This window comes from Heptranchias perlo, chromosome 1 (assembly GCF_035084215.1).
Source record: "Heptranchias perlo isolate sHepPer1 chromosome 1, sHepPer1.hap1, whole genome shotgun sequence".
NCBI classification, from domain to species: Eukaryota; Metazoa; Chordata; class Chondrichthyes; order Hexanchiformes; family Hexanchidae; genus Heptranchias; species Heptranchias perlo.
Genome location: NC_090325.1, coordinates 161,162,278 through 161,183,309, shown reverse-complemented (window position 1 = coordinate 161,183,309; position 21,032 = coordinate 161,162,278). Strand labels below are relative to the sequence as shown.

The 21,032-nt window shown below is 47.2% G+C and overlaps 1 protein-coding gene across 2 annotated transcripts in view; it reads right to left on the bottom strand.

The window, feature by feature from the left end:
• Positions 1 to 21,032, bottom strand: part of idua (alpha-L-iduronidase) — a 376,360-nt gene that overhangs the window by 84,508 nt on the left and 270,820 nt on the right. For both annotated transcript variants that reach the window (XM_067992953.1, XM_067992962.1), the window contains one exon: positions 16,614 to 16,830. In XM_067992953.1, the coding sequence (XP_067849054.1) occupies positions 16,614 to 16,830 (217 nt within the window). The remainder of the gene's footprint in view (positions 1 to 16,613; positions 16,831 to 21,032) is intronic.

The window sequence follows — 21,032 nt, the reverse complement described above, 5'->3', positions numbered from 1 at the left end:
CCTTGCCTTGTTAGTCCCTCCAAAGTGCATCACCTCACACTTTTCCGGGTTAAATTCCATTTGCCACTGTTCCGCCCATCTGACCAACCCATCTATATCGTCCTGCAGACTGAGGCTATCCTCCTCGCTATTTACCACCCTACCAATTTTTGTATCATCAGCAAACTTACTGATCATACCTTTTACATTCATATCCAAGTCGTTAATGTAGACCACAAACAGCAAGGGCCCCAGCACAGATCCCTGTGGTACCCCACTGGCCACAGGCTTCCAGTCACAAAAACAACCTTCGACCATCACCCTCTGCCTTCTGCCACTAAGCCAGTTTTGTATCCAAAGTGCCAAGGCACCCTGGACTCCATGGGCTCGTACCTTCTTGACCAGTCTCCTGTGCGGGACTTTATCGAAGGCCTTACTGAAATCCATGTATACCACATCCACTGCGTTACCCTCATCCACACGCCTAGTCACCCCCTCAAAAAATTCAATCAAATTAGTCAGACATGATCTTCCCTTGACAAAGCCATGTTGACTATCCCTGATTAATCCTTGCTTCTCCAAGTGGAGACTAATTTTGTCCTTCAGAATTTTTTCCAATAATTTTCCTACCACTGATGTTAGGCTCACTGGCCTGTAGTTCCCCGGTTTTTCCCTACTCCCCTTCTTGAATAATGGTATTACATTAGCGGTTCTCCAGTCCTCTGGCACATCCCCTGTGGCCAGAGAGGTTCTGAATATATGTGTCAGAGCCCCCGCAATCTCCTCCTTTGCCTCACACAGTAGCCTGGGATACATTTCGTCCGGGCCTGGGGATTTATCCATTTTTAGGCCTGCTAAAACCGCCAATACCTCCTCCAGCTCAATGTTAATATGTTCGAGTATATCACAGTCCCCCTGTCGTATTTCTATGTCTACGTCGTCCTTCTCCATAGTGAAAACAGATGCAAAAAATTCATTTAGAACCCCTCCTACATCTTCCGGCTCCACACACAGATTGCCATTTTTGTCCCTAATGGGCCCTATTTTTTCCCTAGTTATCCTCTTACCCTTACCCTGTGTGTTGGACTATAACACCAGGTTATAGTCCAACACACTTCACCTAACGAAGGAGAAAGCCTCCGAAAGCTTGTGATTTTCAAATAAAACTGTTGGACTATAACCTGGTGTTGTAAGATTCCTTACATTTGAAATAGTACCACAGGATCTTTTGTGTCCACCTGAGAGGGCAGGCGGGGCTTTGGTTTAACGTCTCATACGAAAGACAGTTCAGCACTCCCTCAGTACTATAATGGTTTTTTGTGCTCAAGACTCTGGAGTGGGACTTCAACCCACAATCTTCTGATTCAGACGCGAGAGTGCTACCACTGAACCACGGCTGACACCTTTTTTTTTTTTATTCATTCACGGGATGTGGGCGTCACTGGCAAGGCCGGCATTTATTGCCCATCCCTAATTGCCCTCGAGAAGGTGGTGGTGAGCCGCCTTCTTGAACCGCTGCAGTCCGTGTGGTGACGGTTCTCCCACAGTGCTGTTAGGAAGGGAGTTCCAGGATTTTGACCCAGCGACAATGAAGGAACGGCGATATATTTCCAAGTCGGGATGGTGTGTGACTTGGAGGGGAACGTGCAGGTGGTGTTGTTCCCATGCGCCTGCTGCCCTTGTCCTTCTAGGTGGTAGAGGTCGCGGGTTTGGGAGGTGCTGTCGAAGAAGCCTTGGCGAGTTGCTGCAGTGCATCCTGTGGATGGTACACACTGCAGCCACAGTGCGCCGGTGGTGAAGGGAGTGAATGTTTAGGGTGGTGGATGGGGTGCCAATCAAGCGGGCTGCTTTATCTTGGATGGTGTTGAGCTTCTTGAGTGTTGTTGGAGCTGCACTCATCCAGGCAAGTGGAGAGTATTCCATCACACTCCTGACTTGTGCCTTGTAGATGGTGGAAAGGCTTTGGGGAGTCAGGAGGTGAGTCACTCGCCGCAGAATACCCAGCCTCTGACCTGCTCTCGTAGCCACAGTATTTATATGGCTGGTCCAGTTAAGTTTCTGGTCAATGGTGACCCCCAGGATGTTGATGGTGGGGGATTCGGCGATGGTAATGCCGTTGAATGTCAAGGGGAGGTGGTTAGACTCTCTCTTGTTGGAGATGGTCATTGCCTGGCACTTATCTGGCGCGAATGTTACTTGCCACCTATAGGTATCAATACATTAGATAGACATCATGACAACATTATTATTTTGTTTGCCATGTTGGAAATGTAGAAAACAGTGAGGAGGATAGTAGCAGACTTCAGGAGAATATAGACAGACCGGTGAAATGGGCAGACACATGGCAGATGAAACTTAACACAGAGAAGTGTGAGGTGATGCATTTTGAAAGGAAGATTGAGGAGAGGCAATACAAACGAAATGGCACAATTTTAAAAGGGGGTGGAGGAACAGAGATACCTCGGGGTTCACATACACAAATCTTTGAAGGTGGCAGGACAAGTTGATAAAACTGTTAAGAAAGCATATTGGATCCTTGGCTTTATAAATGAAGGCACAGAGCACAAAATCAAGGAAGTTATTCTAAACCTTTAAAATCATTGGTTTGGCTTCAGCTGCAGTGTTGTGTCCAATTCTGGGCACTAAACTTTCGGAAGGATTTCAAGGCCTTGGAGAAGATGCAGAGGAGATTTACCAGAACTGTACCAGGGATGATGGGCTTCAGTTATGTGGAGAGACTAGAGAAGCTGGGATTGTTCTCCTTGGAGTCGAGAATTTTAAGGGGCGATTTAATAGAGGTGTTCAAAATAATGAGGGGTTTTAATGGAGTTAATCAGGAGAAACTGTTTCCACTGGCGGGTGGATCGGTAACCAGAGGACACAGATTTAAGAACCAGAGGGAAGATGAGGAGAAATTTTATTACGCAGTGAGTTATTATGATCTGGGATGCACTGTCTGAAAGGGTGGGGGAAGCAGATTTAATGGCAACTTTGAAAAGAGAATTGGATATATACTTGAAAAGGAAAAATATGCAGGGCTATGGGGAAAGCGCGTGGAAGTGGGAATAATTGGATAGCTTTTTCAAAGAGTCAAAAGAGGCACGGTGGAACTTAGGAACAGGAGAAGGCCATTCAGCCCCTCGAGGCTGTTCTGCCATTCAATTAGATCCTGGCTGATCTGTATCTTAACTCTATTTACCCACCTTGGTTCCATATCCTTTAATATCTTTGCGAAACAATAACCTATCAATCTCAGTTTTAAAACTGACCTAGCCTCAATATCTTTATGAGGGAGAGAGTACCAGATTTCCACCACCCTCTGTGTGAAGAAGTGCTTCCTGACATTACCCCATAATGGTTTAGTTCTAGTTTTAAGGTTATGCCCCCTTGTTCTGGACTCCTCCACCAGAGGAAAAAAATTCTCTTTGTCAACCCTATCAAATTCTTTAATCATCTTAAACACCTCAATTATATCACCCCTTATTCGACTATACTCAAGGGAATACAAGCCTAGTCTATACAACTTTTCCTCGTAATGTAACTCTTTTAGGCCCGGTATCATTCTGCTCAATCTGTACTGCACCCCCTCCAAGGCCAGTATATCCTTCCTGAGGTCCAGTACCCAGAACTGAATGAGATACCCAGAATCCAGGTCTAACCAGAACTTTATACAACTGTAGCATAACTTCCACCCCTTTGTATTCCAGCCCCCTTGAGCCGAACTTCATTAGCCTTTTAAATTATTTTTTGTAGCTGTCCACTAGTTTTTAGTGATTTCTGTACTCCAACCCCTAAATCTCTCTGGTCCTCCATAGTTCCGAGCTTCTCATCATTTAGAAAATACACTGGTCTATTCTTATTTGGTCCAAAGTGGATGACCTTGCACTTCCCCGCGTTGAACTGCATTTATTATGGTTTTGCCCGCTCATTTGATCTATCAATGTCCCTTTGCAACGTTCTTCTCCCATCTACACTACTTACTATGCCACCTAACTTAGTGTTGTCTGCAAACTTGGACATACACCTCTCTATTTCTTCATCTAAGTCATTTATAAATAAATGCGCTGGAGGTCCCAATAAAGGGGGGGAGGGTCTCTGCATGCTCCTTCTTGTTTCCCACATCTCCCTCCTCTCATAATCTTTTCTGACTCGCGTGCTGCAGATGCTGTCAACATGCATGTCTTGCTCCTCTTCCCCCTCCACAACTCAACCTGTTTCCCTTTGTCATTGCAGATACCCAAGAATATGTGGAGGCACCGTCCGAGGAGGAGGAGGAGGGGGACACTGAAGGCACACCGTCACTTGATCTGACACTCGCATCCACCAGCTCAGAGACAGATACTGCGTGTTATTTAGAGGCTAGGTTAGAGGAGGGATCTGCACGTGGTGAGACATCGGGCACAAATGTGCACGAGTCGGGCTGGGGGGAATGGATGCGACAGGTGCCAGCTAGCTGGAGGGCGAGGTCACTCACTAGTTCTGCTGCAGAGGAGTCAGATGAGGACTTCGATGGGCCAGGCTACAGAAACCGGCTGATGGGCGTACACCACCAAATGCTTGGGGCACTGGAAAGCCTGCCAGAAAGCCTGCGCACAACGACAGGGGGCATGGAGGAGACCAGCTCCAACTTGGCACAGGGCAGAGCTTGAAGCCCATCCTTTCCAACATGAAATGGGTGGTCACCTCCATCAGCACACCTGTGGAACCCACAATGACGCAGAGCCTGATGGCTGATGTCGCAGCTTCCATTGCAGCACAGACCGATGTCATCAAGGGTCTGCAAGCTATGGTTGCAGCTCAGACTGCTGCAATGGAAACTCAGACTGCTGCTATCGTGGCTCTGGGTACCACTGTGGAAAGGGGCTTCCAGAACGTCACAGCACTCCAGCAATCCGTTCTCCAGCTGATCATCAGCATTGCTGAGGCGCCACCCCAGGAGAGTGGCAGTGGCGCCATAGCAGTCGGACCTGCTGTCCTCTCTCAGGACGACAGCATTCCTGCTCCCAACCCTACCACTCCGCCAGTGCCCTTGCTGTTGCCTATCAGCCAGCCAGGCCAGACTACTGCAGCTCATGCTGAGATGGTGCAGTCTGAAGCCGGGCCCTCCCGGCCCAGAGCTGCTCGAGGTCGTCCTCCAAGGCCATCTGCATGCTCCTCCATTTAAGGCCAGCAGCCTTCCACCACCCATGCTCCAGCCACTGAGGATGCACCTCATAGGAGCACTAGGATAGGTAAAGGCACTTGAACAACAGGCACTAAAGCAATGCACAAAAGTGAATAGTTCTGTTCTGTTTCCATAATTTGTTTGTTAATTGATAAATATGACTTTGAATTTGCATTTGGTGGTGATTTTTATTTGTGCGATGAGCTGAGGGGGAAACCAATGTGTAATCAGGAGACCGATTTGATGGTCATGTGGGAGTGGACAGGTGGGGAGTGTCGGGCTGTTGTGAGTTGGGGGATGTAACTGGCATTATTGATAGCAGGCACGGATCAGGCGAGCACACAGAGCCCTTCCAGACAAGGCGTGTGTTCCCTGTTGCATCCTTGCGTCTTCCTCCACTTCCTTGTCTGGCACTTCCCCCTCCTCCACCTCTGGCTTAAGGTCTTTTACGATCATCGGTGGCAAGGGCTGGTCCCTCATAATGGCAAGGTTGTGCAGGATGCAGCATACCACCACGTATCTTCCCAACCATTCAGCTGAGTACTGGAGGCCTCCTCCAGAACGGTCCAGGCAGCGGAAGAGTTGTTTCAGGAGGCCTATGATGTGCTCCACGACGTTACGTGTGGCAGCATGGCTCTCATTGTAGGCTTGCTGTGCACGTGTGCATGGGTTCCTGACCAGAGTCATGAGCCACGGCGTGAGGGGACAGTCCTTGTCGTCCAGTAGCCAGCTTTTGACTTGCTGAGCCGGGTGACGTTGGATTGCCGCATTTCTTTTTATTCGTTCATGGGATGTGGGCGTCGCTGGCGAGGCCAGCATTTATTGCCCATCCCTAACTGCCCTTGAGAAGGTGGTGGTGAGCCACCTTCTTGAATCGCTGCAGTCCGTGTGGTGAAGGTTCTCCCACAGTGCTGTTAGGAAGGGAGTTCCAGGATTTTGACCCAGCGACGATGAAGGAACGGCGATATATTTCCAAGTCGGGATGGTGTGTGACTTGGAGGGGAATGTGCAGGTGGTGTTGTTCACATGTGCCTGCTGCTCTTGTCCTTCTAGGTGGTAGAGGTCGCGGGTTTGGGAGGTGATGTCGAAGAAGTCTTGGCGAGTTGCTGCAGTGCATCCTGTGGATGGTACACACTGCAGCCACTGTGCGCCGGTGGTGAAGGGAGTGAATGTTTAGGGTGGTGGATGGGGTGCCAATCAAGCGGGCCGCTTTGTCCTGGATGGTGTTGAGTTTCTTGAGTGTTGTTGGAGCTGCATTCATCCAGGCAAGTGGAGAGTATTCCATCACACTCCTGACTTGTGCCTTGCAGATGGTGGAAAGGCTTTGGGGAGTCAGGAGGTGAGTTACTCGTCGCAGAATACCCAGCCTCTGACCTGCTCTTGTAGCCACAGTATTTATATGGCTGGTCCAGTTAAGTTTCTGGTCAATGGTGACCCCCAGGATGTTGATGGTGGGGGATTCGGCGATGGTAATGCCGTTGAATGTCAAGGGGAGGTAGTTAAGGTCTCTCTTGTTGGAGATGGTCATTGCCTGTCATTTGTCTGGCGCGAATGTTACTTGCCACTTATCAGCCCAAGCCTGGATGTTGTCCAGGTCTTGCTGCATGCGGGCTCAGACTGCTTCATTATTTGAGGGGTTGCGAATGGAACTGAACATTCTGCCATCATCTGCGAACATCCCCATTTCTGGCCTTAGGATGGAGGGAAGGTCATTGATGAAGCAGCTGAAGATGGTTGGGCCGAGGACACTGCCCTGAGGAACTCCTGCAGCAATGACCTGGGGCTGTGATGATTGGCCTCCAACAACCACTACCATCTTCCTTTGTGCTAGGTATGACTCCAGCCACTGGAGAGTTTTCCCCCTGATTCCCATTGACTTCAATTTTACTAGGGCTCCTTGGTGCCACACTCGGTCAAATGCTGCCTTGATGTCAAGGGCAGTCACTCTCACCTCACCTCTAGAATTCAGCTCTTTTGTCAATGTTTGGACAAAGGCTGTAATGAGGTCTGGAGCCGAGTGGTCCTGGCAGAACCCAAACTGAGCATCGGTGAGCAGGTTATTGGTGAGTAAGTGCCGCTTGATAGCACTGTTGACGACACCTTCCATCACTTTGCTGATGATTGAGAGTAGACTGATGGGGCGGTAATTGGCCGGATTGGATTTGTCCTGCTTTTTGTGGACAGGACATGCCTGGGCAATTTTCCACATTGTCGGGCAGATGCCAGTGTTGTAGCTGTACTGGAACAGCTTGGCTAGAGGCGCAGCTAGTTCTGGAGCACAAATCTTCAGTACCACAGCCGGGATGCTGTCGAGGCCCATAGCCTTAACAAAGGCATCGTGACTGCTCCCAGGGAATGGAGACCCTTTTGGTTGACGAAGACGGCCAAGATGATATGCGGGGCACACAGGGCAATGTGTGTACAATCAATGGCACCCTGCACCATGGTGAAGCCAGCAATGCGGGCGAACCCCTGCGCTCGCTCGTTCTGCTGGTCTCTGTCAAGAGGGAATGTGATGAACCTGTTCCTCATCTCGTACAGTGCATCTGTGACCTCCCTTATACAGCAGTGCACTGCATACTGCGAGATGTTGCACATGTCGCCAGCAGAGGCAGGAAATGATCCTGAGCCGTAGAAGTTCAGCGCCACGGTTACCTTGACAGCCACAGGCAATGCTGTCCTTGAGGCTGCAGTTGCAGCCGCACCAGTTGACAGATCTCCGTCAGGGCTTCCTTGGTGAACCTCAACCATCAGATGCAATGCTCCTCGCTCATGTTGAGGTAAGAGAATTGGTCCAGAGGCCCTCATTGGATACGGCCTCCTGCTTAGTGCCCAGTGCCCCCTGCTCCTCCCTCTCCTCGCAGTTCAACCTGTTGTGCCTGGCCTCTCTGCATGTTCCCAGTCGTGCTAAATGCCCAGTGGGAGCCCTAGCAGACCACCCATGGTTGCCGGGAATGTTGTTCAACCACGGTTGTAACTTTACGAACCGTAAGGCAGTACCTGCCAAACAACTCTCAAATGTACTGTAGCAACCCTCAGTAAGCATAGGGAGCTTCAAAAAACACTTCCTATTCCAATAGCAGCCAGAAGCAATAATCCAGCAATTAACCTGCAACACCTACCTGCATGGACCCTTTAAATAGCGCTGGTGGTGGGGGGGGTCCTCCAGGCCGTCTAAGATGTGCGTGGTTAAGACCTGAAAATTGGTCTTCAGACACTTTAGCAGAAAATGTGAGGGTAATTTTAACCTAACCTCCCTGGCGGGTACTAACTTCAATGGAGAGTAAAATCGGGTGGGTGTAAAACGAGGGTCTGACCTGGACCCGCCCAATGGGTTAGGTTAAAATTCGCTCCTATGGAAACACAATGAAAAATCTGTCTTCTACTTAATCTCAACATGCTCCACAGAATGTTACACAATAATTTCGCTGAAGATCTTCAGGTATTATTGAAACACATGTAGGGCTGACGAGCAGAATTCTGTATCTCAAACAACAAGCATAGCATATTTTAATTGAACATGTAATTAAAATGATTAAAACTGAAGAGGTGGCTATTTTCATTTTAATTTTATCCAGAAAGTAAATGAATAAAGATTTTGATGTTCACTCAAGAGAAGCCAAGTATTGTAAAATATGTTAAACTCTGAATGCCACGTGAACAAGGACACACCGTGGGGCTGATTTTAACATTTGGCACAAAATGGGAGGGTGGTGGGCGGAGTACTTCTGCCTGTCGTTGGTAATTACACCCTACACCATTTTCAAACCACTATTGCCCCATTTACGCTGGGCAGCAGGTTAAAATTAGCCCTTACATATGTAACTACACAAATCACGTGTCAAACATCATCTAATCCCTTGGATATTTCCTTTTTTGTTGTATAGATCAAGGTGCTGAATGTCATTACATATTACATGGGGACATGCTACAGTTCTGGAATACCACTTCATAACTCACGAGATCCTGGATTTCACTATGGTGCACACAGTTTGGGGCTACACTAAAGCTATGTTATCCTCTTTCAAAATTCAAAATCATCAAACCAGAGCTGCCTGATCTTCGATTCACCTTTTAGCTGGCATATCAAAAAAAATCCCTGGTTATTGATTTTATGATGTATTCAGTTCTAAGGAAGGTCCATTTCAAAAAAATATTACAAATTTAAAAAAAAACAAATATAAATCCATGTAACGTTGTCGACATATTGTGTTATATGCATCTGTGTCACAACTGATCTATTGAATACAGTATACAATGAATATTTTAGCATCTTTTTCACAGACATTACCCATGGAGTATGAATGAAATAGATTTGTACTCTTCTGACCTTGATAGCTAAGAATAGTATGAATATAACATGTAAGATTCTCAAAATTCACAGATCCCGCAAAACTTGGAGAAAAACCCTAAAGAAATTCACCTTTTCCCTGGGTATGGAAAACATTGGCCATTGACCAAAATCCTAAGATGGAAGGATAGATGAGAGGTCACCAGACGAAATCAACAACACACAAACAGTGGAATGTGGGAGACATGTCTCTGTTTTAATGCATAACCGACAGCAGGTGGTCAACAATCAGCACTAATTCGAAAGGCAGTTGGCCATTGAAAGAGGCAACTGCTTCAGACGTGGTGGGGCCTTGTCTTTGTTTTAAAGTAAAACCGATCAACACCTAGGACGTTGGATACAAAAGGAAGCCTGTATACCAGGTGATCAGCAAATCGAAATTAAAACAATGACACATCGGGAGATGCAATTGCAGCATGATGAGGGACCATCAAAAGCCATCAAAGATTCTTAAGGACTTTGTAAGAACTGTTTAAACAGATATGAAGTGTTTTTTTTTAAAGTGACGAAGACCATTCTAAGAGAGGCATACACAAGTGGAAACTCAAAACCTCTCTCTCTCTCTCTCTCTGGCTTGCTGGCGCTTGTGTGCTGCTGGTCTTGTTCTGCCTGTCTCTGGAAGGAAGAGCAGCTTCCAGCGAACAACAAGGCGAGGGGCAACAGGAGAGCAGTTCGACAGGGAAGCTCAGCAGCTCTAGAAGCAGGCCGACACACAAGAAGAAACCAGAGCAACAGCCCCAGTGACCATCAGACACCTCGCGGCAACAAGGGCCTTACGAAACAACCAACCGAATATTGCCACCAACCAACCGGGTAATATTGGACCACCGCGACCAAAGAAAACCAACTCGGGAGAAAACCGAAGATCCGCAAAGTTTCCACTCCACAATCTATTTCTGACTTACCTCTGGGTGAATTACTGTCAAGGATTCGTTTGGCGAGCATTATCTCTGGCCCTTTAGAGTCCAACTTAGCTAGTACAGTGGGATTGGGAGGGGTGAGGTATCTTTCTACTGTAATTTCCCTCGTGTGTACTGAAGTGTTCCCCATTTTATTAGTGTTAAGGTTGTTGTGTTGTATTTTCTCTCTTGAATAAAGATCAAAGTTTCTTGCACCAAAACCAGTTGTCTGCTGCACTTTGTCACAACCCCCAAATAAGTCCAAGGTCTAGAACCCAGGGAGCGGGAGCGAAGTCAGAGGTGAAGCTGACACACACCACCACCCCCTACAAACATTTAAAGTACAATTTCATTTTTAAAGTTTTTCTCATAAGAACATAAGAAATAGGAGCAGAAGTAGGCCATCCGGTCCCTCGAGCCTGCTCTATCATTCAAACAAGATCATGGCTGACCTTCTATCTCAACACCATTTTCCTGCACCATCCCCATATCCCTTGATGCCTTTAATATCTAGAAATCTATCGATCTCTATTTTGAATGTACTCAATGACTGAGCCTCCACAGCCCTCTGGGGTAGAGAATTCCAAAGATTCCCCATCCTCTGAGTGAAGAAATTTCTCCTCATCTCAGTCCTAAATTCTGAGACAGTGACCCCTGGTTCTAGATTCCCCAGCCAGGGGAATCATCCTCCTTGCATCTACCCTGTCGAGCCGAGTAAGAGTTTTGTATGTTTCAATTCTTCCATTTCCCCTGAAGGCATTGACTTCTCACTACGACATGGTTCCTTAGCGACCTAGTGCTCTCAAGTACCTCACTCAAGTGGCCATTATTTATGTGTGAACCTTCATAGAATCTTACAGAATGGAAGGAGGCCATTCGCCCAATCGTGTCTGTGCCCCCTCTTTGAAAGAGCTGTCCTATTTTGTCCCACACCCCAGCTTTTTCCCCATAACCCAGTAAATTAGTCCGCTTCGAGAACATTTAGTCCTCTCATAGTTTGCCGACTCTCCTTGACAGTGAGAGTCGGCAAACTATGCAATGGCAAGGGGCCAAATCCGATTTTGTCCTCATTCGATGTCCACACATGTGCACCTTCAGCAGGGTTCGATGGACAGCCACCAGGGAATCCTGGCCAATTGTCTTCTTCCTAACCTGAGGCATTGAGACCAACTGTAGCATCCCTACCATCACCCCAACTAAGATCAGCTAACTCAGCCCAGACTGGGAATCAAACCTTCCTACCTATGGGTTGGCTACTCACTAGATAAACTATGATTTCAGTGTGACAATTCTCAAATTCAATGTCAGAAATCATGGAGTGATCAGAAAGCTGAAGTGGTAGGTTTTTTTTTATTCACTCATGGGATGTGGCTTCGCTGTCAAGGCCAGCATGTATTGTCCATTCTTAATTGCCATTGAGAAGATGGTAGTGAGCCGCCTTCCTGAATCCCTACAGTCTGTGTGGTGAAGGTACTCCCACAGTGCTGTTAGGTAGGAAGTTCCAGGATTTTGACCCAGCGACGATGAAGGAACGCCGATATATTTCCAAGTCAGGATGGTGTGTGACTTGGACGGGAACGTGCAGGTGCTGGTGTTTCCATGCGCCTGCTGCCCTTGTCCTTCTAGTGGTAGAGGTCGCGGGTTTGGGAGGTGCTGTCGAAGAAGTCTTGGTGAGTTGCTGCAGTGCATCTTGTAGATGGCACACACTGCAGCCATGGTGCGTCGGTGGTGGATGAGGTGCCAATCAAGTGGGCTGCTTTGTCCTGGATGGTGTTGGGTTTCTTGAGTGTTGTTAGAGCTGCACTCATCCAGGAAAGTGGAGAGTATTCCATCACACTCCTCACTTGTAGATGGTGGAAAGGCTTTGGGGAGTCAGGAGGTGAGTCACTCGCCGCAGAATACCCAGCCTCTGACCTGCTCTTGTAGCCACAGTATTTATGTGACTGGTCCAGTTAAGTTTCTGGTCAATGGTGACCCCCAGGATGTTGATGGTGGGGGATTCGGCGATGGAAATGCTGTTGAATGTCAAGGAGAAGTGGTTAGACTGTCGCTTGTTGGAGATGGTCATTGCCTGACACGAACACTACTTGCCACTTATCAGCTCAAGCCTTGAAGTTGTCCAGGTCTTGCTGCATGTGGGCACTGATTGCTTCACAATCTGTGGGGTTGTGAATGGCACTGAACACTGTGCAATCATCAGCAAACATTTCCACTTTGGACCTTATGATGGAGGGAAGGTCATTGATGATGCAGCTGAAGATAGTTGGGCCTAAGACACTGCTCTGAGGAACTCCTGCAGCAATGTCCTGGGGCTGAGATGATTGGCCTCCAACAACCACAACCATCTTCCTTTGTGCTAGGTATGACTCCAGCCACTGGAGAGTTTTCCCCCTAATTCCCAGTGAATTCAATTTTACTAGGGCTCCTCGATGCCACACTCGGTCAAATGCTGTCTTGATGTCGAGGGCAGTCACTCTTACCTCTGGAATTCAGCTCTTTTGTCCATGTTTAGACCAAGGCTATAATGAGGTCTGGAGCCGAGTGATCCTGGTGGAATCCTAACTGAGCATCGGTGAGCAGGTTATTGGTGTGTAAGTTCCGCTTGATAGTACTGTCGATGACACCTTCCATCACTTTGCTGATGATTGAGAGTAGACTGATGGGGCAGTAATTCGCCAGATTGGATTTGTCCTGCTTTTTGTGGACAGGACATAACTGGGCAATTTTCCACATTGTCGGGTAGATGTCAGTGTTGTAGCTGTACTGGAACAGCTTGGCTAGAGGCGCGGCTAGTACTAGAACACAAGTCTTCAGCACTACAGCCGGGATGTTGTCGGGGCTCATAGTCTTTGCGCTATTCAGTGCACTCAGCCGTTTCTTGATATCACGTGGAGTGAATCGAATTGGCTGAAGACTGGCGTCTGTGATGTTGGAGATATCAGAAGGAGGCCGAGATGGATCAGCCAATCGGCACTTCTGGCTGAAGATGGTTGCAAATGCTTCAGCCTTGTCTTTTGCACTCATGTGCTGGGCTCTGCCATCATTGAGGATGGGGATGTTCACGGACCCTCCTCCTCCTGTTAGTTGTCTGATTGTCCACCACCATTCATGACTAGATGTGGCAGGACTGCAAAGCTTTGATGTGATTTGTTGGTCTGTCTATAGCGTGCTGTTTCCGCTGTTTAGCATGCACGTAGTCCTGTGTTGTAGCTTCACCAGGTTGACACCTCATCTTTAGCTACGCCTGGTGCTGCTCCTGGCATGCTCTTCTACACTCCTCATTGAACCAGGGTTGATCCCCTGGCTTGTTAGTAATGGTAGAGTGAGGAATACGCAGAGCCATGAGGTTACAGATTGTGCTGGAATACAATTCTGCTGCTGCTGATGGCCCACAGCGCCTCATGGATGCCCAGTTTTGAGCTGCTAGGCCTGTTCTGAATCTATCCCATTTTGCACGGTGGTAGTGCCACACAACACAATGGACAGTGTCCTCAGTGTGAAGACGGGACTTTGTCTCCACAAGAACTGTGCGGTGGTCACTCCTACCAATACTGTCATGGACAGATGCATCTGCGACAGGTAGATTGGTGAGGACTAGGTCAAGTAGGTTTTTCCCTCATGTTGGTTCGCTCACCACCTGCCGCAGGCCCAGTCTGGCAGCTATGTCCTTCAGGACTCGGTCAGCTCGATCAGTAGTGGTGCTACCGAGCTGCTCTTGGTGATGGACATTGAAGTCCCCCACCCAGAGTACCATTCTGTGCACTTGCTACCCTCAGTGCTTCCTCCAAGTGGTGCTCAACATGGAGGAGGACTGATTCATCAGCTGCGGGAGAGTAGTAGGTGGTAATCAGCAGGAGGTTTCTTTGCCCATGTTTGACCTGATGCCATGAGATTTCATGGGGACTGGAGTCGATGTTGAGGGCTCCCAGGGCCACTCCCTCCTGACTGTATATCACTGTACCGCCACCTCTGGTGGGTCTGTCCTGCCGGTGGGACAGGACATACCCAGGGATGGTAATGGAAGAGTCTGGGATGTTGGCTGAAAGGTATGATTCTGTGAGTATGACTACGTCAGGCTGTTGCTTGATTAGTCTGTGGGACAGTTCTCCAAATTTTGGCACAAGTGCCCAGATGTTTGTGAGGGGGATGTTGCAAGGTCTACTGGGCTTGGATTGCCTTTGCCTTGTTCGGTGCCTGGTGGCCCGTCCGGTTTTATTCTTATTATGACTTTTTGTAGCGGGATTGTACAACTGAGTGGCTTGTCAGCCCATTTCAGAAGGCAGTTAAGAATCAACCACATTGCTGTGGGCCTGGAGTCACATATAGGTCAGACCAGGTAAGGACGGCAGCTTCTCCTTCCCTAAAGGACATTATTGAACCAGGTGGGTTTTCATGACAATCTGGTAGTTTTGTGGTCCCATTACTGATACTAGCTTTTTATTCTAGATTTTATTTAATTAACTCAATTTAATTTCCCAATTTCTTTTTTTATTCGTTCATGGGATGCGGGCACCGCTGGCAAGGCCGGCATTTATTGCCCATCCCTAATTGCCCTTCAGAAGGTGGTGGCGAGCCGCCTTCTTGAACCGCTGCAGTCCGTGTGGTGAAGGTTCTCCCACAGTGCTGTTACGAAGGGAGTTCCAGGATTTTGACTCAGCGACGACGAAGGAAAAGCGATATGTTTCCAAGTCGGGATGGTATGTGACTTGGAGGGCAACGTGCAGGTGATATTGTTCCCATGTGCCTGCTTCCCTTGTCCTTCTAGGTGGTAGGGGTCGCGGGTTTGGGAGGTGCTGTCGAAGAAGCCTTGGCGAGTTTCTGCAGTGCATCCTGTAGATGGTACACACTGCAGCCACGGTGCGCCGGTGGTGAAGGGAGTGAATGCTTAGGGTGGTGGTTGGGGTGCCAATCAAGTGGGCTGCATTGTCCTGGACGTTATCAAGCTTCTTGAGTGTTGTTGCAGCTGCACTCATCCAGGCAAGTGGAGAGTATTCCATCACACTCCTGACTTGTGCCCTGTAGATGGTGGAAAGGCTTTGGGGAGTCAGGAGGTGAGTCGCTCGCTGCAGAATACCCAACCTTTGACCTGCTCTTGTAGCCACAGTATTTATGTGGCTGGTCCAGTTAAGTTTTTGGTCAATGGTGACCCCCAGGATGTTGATGGTGGGGGATTCAGCGATGGTAATGCCCTTGAATGGTTAGATTCTCTCTTGTTGGAGATGGTCATTGCCTGGCACTTGTCTGGCGCGAATGTTATTTGCCACTTATCAGCCCAAGATAAGTGGCAAGACCAGGATGTTATCCAGGTCTTGCTGCATGCGGGCACCAACTGCTTCATTATTTGAGGGGTTGCGAATGGAACTGAACACTGTGAAATCGTCAGCAAACATCCCCATTTCTGCCCTTAGGATGGGGGGGGGGAAAGATCATTGATGAAGCAGCTGAAGATGGTTGGGCCTCGGACACTGCCCTGAGGAACTCCTGCAGCAATGTCCTGGGGCTGAGATGATTGGCCTCCAACAACCACAACCATCTTCCTTTGTGCTAGGTATGACTCCAGCCACTGGAGAGTTATCCCCCTGATTCCCATTGACTTCAATTTTACTAGGGCTCCTTGGTGCCACACTCGGTCAAATGCTGCCTTGATGTCAAGGGCAGTCACTCTCACCTCACCTCTGGAATTCAGCTCTTTTGTCCATGTTTGGACCAAGGCTGTAATGAGGTCTGGAGTCAAATGATCCTGGCAAAACCGAGCAAGTTATCAGTGAGTATGTGCCGTTTGATTGCACTGTGGATGACACCTTCCATCACTTGACCACCATTACTGATACTAGTTTTTTTAATTCCAGATTTTATTTAATTAACTGAATTTAAATTCCCCAGCTGTCGTGGCAGGATTTGTATTCATATCCCCGGATTAGTCCAGGCCTCGGGATTACTAGTCCAGTAACATAACCACTATGCTACCATACCCATGGCATGCCAAACGATTGAGAATCTAGACTGGATAAAGCTTTACTTGGGAAAGAATCAGAAAAAGTTAGTAAATGCCAACTAAAAAAATACACTTCCAAAATGATGTTAGCAGCCTGAAATATTGATTTATATTCTTTTACATGCGCGATATGAATTAATAGCTGCAGCTGTGTTAACAGGAAACCAACAATCTATGCAGAGGTTTAATACTCCAGACAGCTTAAAGATGTTTTCTTCTACTTACCTAATAATGCCAACAATCCCATTACAGTGAGCACTGGTTTGCGAACCATCTGTACATGTGGAGGTTTTGTATTGTTCATCTGAAACCTCGCAGTCAGAGTCCTCTGCGTGAAGTAATTTGGGTAGTAGTTCAGGAAGGCATTATCATTGCTAAGCAATGTAAAGTTTATAGCATTCTGTGGATTCGCAATTAGCAGATTCTGATGCTGTGCTATTACCTAGCAGAAAGCAAGAAAAAAAATTAAAGCATTTTTAGTAACTTGATAGATTTTTAACTGCACCAGCAAACATTAATTAGGAATGGAAAATGCTATTGGAACCAAGCAGCAGGATTCCATATACAATATAGTAAATCTTGATATGAGAGAGGGCCTTTTGTCTGCTTTTGCTTTTGTGTACTTTTTTCATGGAACTTGTACTCGAAGATATGGTGCAGGTTCAGATCAAACTTCCTGTTTAAACTCAATTCACAATTCTTTTGTAGACCTATCGGGACTGCGTCTCAACAAACAGCTTGTGTCACTGACATGTATAATTTATTCCGTGACGAACTGCATTTAAAAAAAGGAAACAGTGCCATACTAGTTAGTTAGGAGCTTATTCAAGGCCATTAATAAAAATAAGTACCCCAAAAGTAATTTGAAAGCATAAGCAATTTGTCTTAAATTTCTAAAATTAGGAATGTTTCTCTCCCTCTAAACATTATCTAAGTCCGTAACAGATTCTGACTCCCTCCAGACAATACCAGTGACATACAGCACCTCACAGTAATGATGCACTGCAGAAAATATAAGGTGGTAGAAAATTCAAAATGAGTTTCCTCTAAATAAAATTGCTGTTAAAATGATTTTTAATTTGGGAGCAACAAGATCTTAAAGTACATTAACCTGTAATAGATGCCATGAAGTAGTAAGATACAGATTTGCATCACAATTCCTCAACAATTTCTAAGCACAGCTCTAGAGTCAGAAGAGGTACAGGTCAAAGATATGGGGGTTAAATTTGACAAGGCCAATAATTGGTCACGGGTAGCACAATCAGCCACTAACCTCCGCCCGGTGTTTCCTGCGCAGGCAGGACGAGACATTCGTCCAGCCTGAGTATTTACCTGACAGCAGCGTTAAAAACCAGGCCTGACGTGAGAAATCAAGGAAATGTGTAATTTCCACCAGCAGGGGAGTCTGAATCTCTTAAAGGGAAGTCTCTTAAAATCCCTTAAAGGTAGCCGGTACATGTTATTTGTTGAAAATAACAGTCTGCTGTCTGCACGGAGTCTGAACAGAGATCAGATATCGTACACGTAAAACACAGATGCAGGTCCCATCCTTATATTTACAAACTGATGAGTTATGTTAAAACATTGAATAAAGGTTGTGCACTACTAAATCCCACATCCTCTAATCTGCATGCCAGACCTCACCAATCTGCTGTGCCTGCACCAAGGTTCTCTGCTGATGCACTAGAGACCTTGGTGCAAGAGGAGGACAGAAGGAGGGACATCCTATATCCGCGGGGGCGGGGGGGGTGACGGTGGGCAAGAGGCCCTCCAGACATATGCTCAAAAGGCAGTCGGAGGCAGTGGGGGACGAAGTCAATGACAGGCGCATAGCACCACCAATATGGATGCAGTGCAGGAAGAAGTTCAATGCTTTGACACGAGTGGTCAAGGTGAGTGAGATCAACTGTCATGTGGCGTCTACTACCAACTACACCACTAGCCACATCCACTGCTCCACGCACTACACCCCCAATCACCCATATACCAACAAACTCTTTCCATCAGTACGCAACTCTGCCAATCAGATGCTTCCTCTTACCCTTACACATTATCACTGTTGCAAGCCGCCCACCCACAACTCAAAGGCCACACGCACTGGCAGCTATTCAACCATGGCAGGCACATCATCCAGGCACATGTCCCGCTTACTTGAAGGAAAAGGTATTGCATAACAGGAGGCAGCAAGTGGCAGTGGCATTTAGCCCCTCGAGCCTGTTCCACCATTCAATGAGATCATGGTTGACCTGTGACCTAACTCCATATTCCTGCCTTAGCTCCGTATCCCTTGATTCACAGGAATCTATCAATCTCAGATTTAAAATTCACAATGAACTGCCGTTTGCAGAAGAGTGTTCCAAACTTCTACCACCCTTTGCATTTCCTAACTTCACTCCTGCACATCCTGGCTTTAAATGTTAGGCTATGTCCCCTTGTCCTAGTATTCAAGTATAGGAGACCTCCAAAAATAGCTACAAATGCATCAGCAGCCAGAAGCAATAGTGTAGCAACTAACCTGCATGGTCCCTTTAAATAGCGCTAGTTGGGGTGGGGTGTCCTCCAGGCACTCTAAGACATGTTCAGATGGTCATGGTTGAGACTGCGTTAAGTGAAGCGTTAAGTCCCAAAATGGTGTCTATCACTCTGAATCAGCGTTGCACTCTGATTGTATCCATTTACTTTACATGCTGCCAGCATTCGCTCTCTGCGCATGCACTGATACCTATACCAAGATGGCCAAAACAGCGGGCGCTAGATGGCCCAATTTCTAGCCCATCATCTTTCGCCTCAGCTAGTATGAAACCATCAGAAGAGTTCTGAGCCAATCATGTAGACCTTCTAGTGATTGGTTACAGAATGGAATTGACAGAAGGCTGGCACTGGGCTGTCTGCCTGCCCTACAGATGAAGAAATAGTGTGCAGCATGTGTGGAGGGAACCGAACAAGTAGGAAGAAAATAAGAAAAAATGGTGTACTGCATTTTGGCGGCCTTACCTGGGTACAATACAGTTATTTTTCACATTTTTTAAATGAAAGAAACAATTGTCATTTACAACATGTTCCCAATAGGAAATTTGAAAACGAGCACACCAACTGTTCTGGTTATTGGGATTTTTATAAGTAGTCAGAATTCACTTTAGATAATCTGGGGGAAAAATGCACAATGGTGATTAGTTTCATTTTGAATGCATCATGCTATGATTCATTTGATAAATTTTGATTTGATTTTGTATTTGGTGTTGTTTTTATGTCAGCCGTCAAGTGAGGGAGGTACGAATAAGTGTTGACAGAAATAAGACAATATGATGGTTACTGAGAGAGGAAAGGTAAGGAGTGTGGGATTGCTGGTGAATGGGGAAATCCAGTTGAGGTTAGTGGAAACGCTCCTCAATGAGATGATCTCGTAGAACCCTGGCAGAAAAGGGCCGTCGAGGTTGCAGCCTCTCTTTCGCTTCCTCCTCAGCTTGTCGGCCAACGAATGCCCACCCTTCGGCCAACGATTCCCACCCCCCGCCCCCACCACTTCCCCCCCAGGCAATGATCGCCACTACCCTGGCCCAAGGCGTGATTGATCCCCCAACCACCAACTGCGTACCCCCACCCGATCAGCCACCCTTCCTCACTTACCTGAAAGCCTCTGTGACACCAGCAGTGGCCAGATATTCAGTCCCGATTTGCTGGAAGCTCTGCACAGCTCGTCGGCTCCACTGAAATAAGGCCCAAGATTGGAGAGGGCATCAAGGGCCTCAACCATTCAGACAAAGGGATTGGACATCAAAAATAGGCCACGTCTCTGGATGGTAGATTGAATAGAGCTATTCCCTGCAGAGTGGCTTATGACTCCAGGAAGACGTCCGCAGACAGAGGGAGACAAAACATATAATGAGGTTCATGGCACTAGAAGAACTGTCATAGAGCAGACTACGTGGAGTATAATGTGGGGAAATGTGAGGTTATTCACTTTAGTAGGAAGAATAGAAAAACAAAATATTTTTTGTATGGTCAGAAACTATTAAATGTTGGTGTTCAGATGGATTTGGATGTCCTTGTACATGAAACACAAAAAGTTTAACATTCAGGTACAGCAAGCAATTAGGAAGGCAAATGGTATGTTGGCCTTTGTTGCAAGGGGGTTGGAGTACAAGAGTAAGGAGGTCTTGCTACAGTTGTACAGGGCTTTGGTGAGACCACGCCTGGACTACTGTGTACAGTTTTGGTCTCCTTACCTAAGGAAGGATATACTTGCCTTGGAGGTGGTGCAACGAAGGTTCACTAGATTAATTCCTGGGATGAGAGGATTGTCCTATGAGGAGAGATTGAGTAAAATGGGGCTATATTCTCTGGAGTTTAGAAGAATGAGAGGTGATCTCATTGAAATGTATAAAATTCTTAGAGAGCTTGACAGGGTAGATGCTGAGAGGCTGTTTCACCTGGCTGGAGAGTCTAGAACTAGGGGGCGTAGTCTCAGGATAAGGGGTCAGCTATTTAGGACTGAGGTGAGGAGGAATTTCTTCACTCAGAGGGTGGTGAATCTTTGGAATTCCCTATCCCTGAGGGCTGTGGATGCTCAGTCTTTGAGTATATTGAAGGCTGAGATCGATAGATTTTTGGACTCTAAGGGAATCAAGGGCTACGGGGATCGGG